Raw genomic sequence first — 2,820 nt, 5'->3', positions numbered from 1 at the left:
GTTATATGGATTGTCTAAAGGCAGGACACACTTAAAAGCACACACGTGAACACAAGTAGACAATCTTAGACAGATTACTGCATGTTTCTATGATTATAGCTGCAACACAGACAGACGCGTGCACACATGTGATGTAGTCCATATGGCGTGTGCAGCGGGTAGGCAGGCGGTCAGAAAGAGGGGTATTGAGGTTTAGGGCCTGGCGTGGCCTTAAGCCACTTGGGCCTAACAGGATTAGGAGGCAGGGTTACTGCAGGGCATGCTGCCGGTGGGACCAGGTTTCCTTTTCAAGGGAAGAGAGACGCACTACACACTCTGCTCTTACGCACTCTCTACACTTTAAACTGACTCACGGTGGCAAATCACCACTTTCCAATCTCAGGTTGATTTTGGCTGCGGTGGGCAGTCTTGTCCGTTCTGCAGTGGCAGCTGCTCTGGCAGGTAACCAAACACTGAAGTTCATTTCTATGCATTTGGAAGCACGGGGGGTTGAAGCTTTCACAGGTCTTAGCTGCAGGTGTGCGCTGGGGATGGATCTTGCAACATTATCCAATCACTACGTCACAGTAGAGCGCACATGCTGCATAAAATCAAATCTAACTTTGTCCCAGTGATTAAATGAAGGCTGTGGTTTTCCCTGCTGAGCTACACGGGATGTTTTCAAACCGTAAAATCATTTTGCAAAAATAAAACTTGGATTTAGATGTTCACCAAATAAGGAAACTGAAGCCACAGTTTATGGTTTCCATCGAGGCTTTTGTTTTTTAAAACAGAAATCAATGAGTTGATTGTGCTTACATGTGATTTATTTGTGAAAGACGTCAGAGTGGTGTCAGCCTTTCTACAGCTGTTTGAAAAGAACCACAAAACAGCTCCTTGGGGAGGGAAGACTGTGATGAACTGTGATGAACATTAACATTAATTTTGCCTTTTTGCATTAAAATTGTTATGAATATACCAGCATATCAGTCGAATATCCCGATCAGGCAACAATGGCAACTGAGGTGGAATTAATTAACGTTCACTCAGGTTTCTCTGCTGTGTCGCATAAATTTTCAGCTTACTAAACGTTCAAAAACTGTATGATGAGGAGCCGAAAGACTTTAAAACAGGTCGCAAACATGTCTCTGTTTGCCTGGAAGGGGCAATAACAATAACTGAAACAAAAGCTTTAAAAAGGTGGCGCACGCACACGCCATCTCTGTACCCAGGAACACAGTACAGTGGGCTGAGAGGCTTATTGTGTCTCTAATAGAGTGCACGAATCTCATCTTGTTACAGAGTGCTGATTGCTAAGGATCTGTCTGCAGCACCAATACACCCCCCACACCCGACTCACACACTCACTGCATGGGTGAATGGTACTCACGTCTGAGGAAGCGGTTGCGGACCCATTTATTCTGTTTGCGGGCGTAACGCCTTGTAGCTATCTTCAAAGCTTCTATACCTGAGTGAGTGAAAAACAAGCTGGTCGTTGGATGAAGCACAAAATGAAGGGAGGACAAAAAAAACAAACAAAAAACAAAACCTGATTGTTGTGGTTGATCAGCAGTCCACCAGCCAGTGCATCCAACTCCATCTGAGTGACTTTGATCAGGTGTTTCTCTAACCTTTGTCTCGTAGAGAGTCTTTCTCCTGCTGGGTGCTGCTTTCCGGAGCCGTCAGGTAGTCGTGAAACTCCTTAAAACCGATCGACTGGAAAATCCCATGTTGATAGTCTTGACTGAGAGGAGAGGAGAGGAGGAAACATTATCCATCAACATAAAAGCTTTCGGCCTTCAACTTGACATTTATACACTCGCTGGTGACTCATTTCATCCTTTCCTCCTCCATCTCTCTGTCGCTTCCTAAACTCTTAGCGAACAGATGTGAAGCCCTTCAAGAGAGAAAGTGACAGAATGACACGAGCAGACGGAGGGACCCATGGCTACTAAAAATCCAGTATGGTGACCAGGGCTCACACAAGGCTGGGGCAGAATCCTCTGGTGAACTTGCCAGACGGAGCATTTTAGTAAATGTCAGAGCACACCACCCCAATTTGAGCACTGCAGCCAGTTCAAGGCTAAACCAGGCTTTTCCAGGTGCTAGCAGTAGCAGAATAACTGCTGTGACAATATCTGTAAAATACATTCTCATCTGATTATTTTCCAGTTTTCCTTTATTTAGACAAGGCAGCCTGAAACTGACCGGAAATACTTTAGCTTTTGTAAAGCAGTACAAAATAGGCCGCCGATTGTAGTGTGAGGGGATGAATTTGTGCCTGTCTGAACAAAACGGTGATGTGTCAAACTTTTATGACCTTGTTTTTGTGATAATCAGAAATCCTATAGAAAATAGAAAACATTCCCTGAGACATCCCTCCAGCTTCAATACATAATCAAGAAGTGCAAACAAGTGGAGTGGAGCTTTATGCTTCACTGCAGGACAAATTCTTGATACGAAGTGATGACGGAGTTGCCAAGTATGAAACAAATGTCTGATTATTGCTTAGAAATGCTCCATATGTGCAGTCTGGGCTTAGATTCTAGCAAATCCACATAGCGAAAGAGCATCCTACTTTGGCGACTACCTGTTATGGGAATTTTCACCTTCACTAGCTGATGTCTGAAGATGTAAGAAGTGCTTAACTGAGTATCCACCCATATTTGTACCAGATTAGGTCTATAAGATATCAGAACTAATAACTGAATAATAACATTTTGCACTTTGTGTCCTTTTACTTGTTATTTGCAGGTAAGGTTTCTACATTGAAATGCAAATAAGATATCTTTATAATAAAAGACACACACACACACACACACACACACACACACACACACA

At 43.5% G+C, this 2,820-nt stretch overlaps 1 protein-coding gene across 2 annotated transcripts in view; it reads right to left on the bottom strand.

The window, feature by feature from the left end:
* The window catches only part of trit1 (tRNA isopentenyltransferase 1), a 50,284-nt gene that overhangs the window by 10,627 nt on the left and 36,837 nt on the right, over window positions 1–2,820 (bottom strand). For both annotated transcript variants that reach the window (XM_005728892.1, XM_005728893.1), the window contains exons 7-8: window positions 1,611–1,723; window positions 1,370–1,447 (exon numbers count right to left, since the gene is read on the bottom strand). In XM_005728892.1, the coding sequence (XP_005728949.1) occupies window positions 1,370–1,447; window positions 1,611–1,723 (191 nt within the window). The remainder of the gene's footprint in view (window positions 1–1,369; window positions 1,448–1,610; window positions 1,724–2,820) is intronic.

The sequence above is a fragment of the Pundamilia nyererei genome, unplaced genomic scaffold (genome assembly GCF_000239375.1).
Source record: "Pundamilia nyererei isolate P.nyererei 1_Seehausen unplaced genomic scaffold, PunNye1.0 scaffold00030, whole genome shotgun sequence".
In the NCBI taxonomy this organism is placed as follows: Eukaryota; Metazoa; Chordata; class Actinopteri; order Cichliformes; family Cichlidae; genus Pundamilia; species Pundamilia nyererei.
The sequence above is the reverse complement of the archived record's forward strand: the minus strand, read 5'-3'. Positions and strand labels throughout refer to the sequence as shown.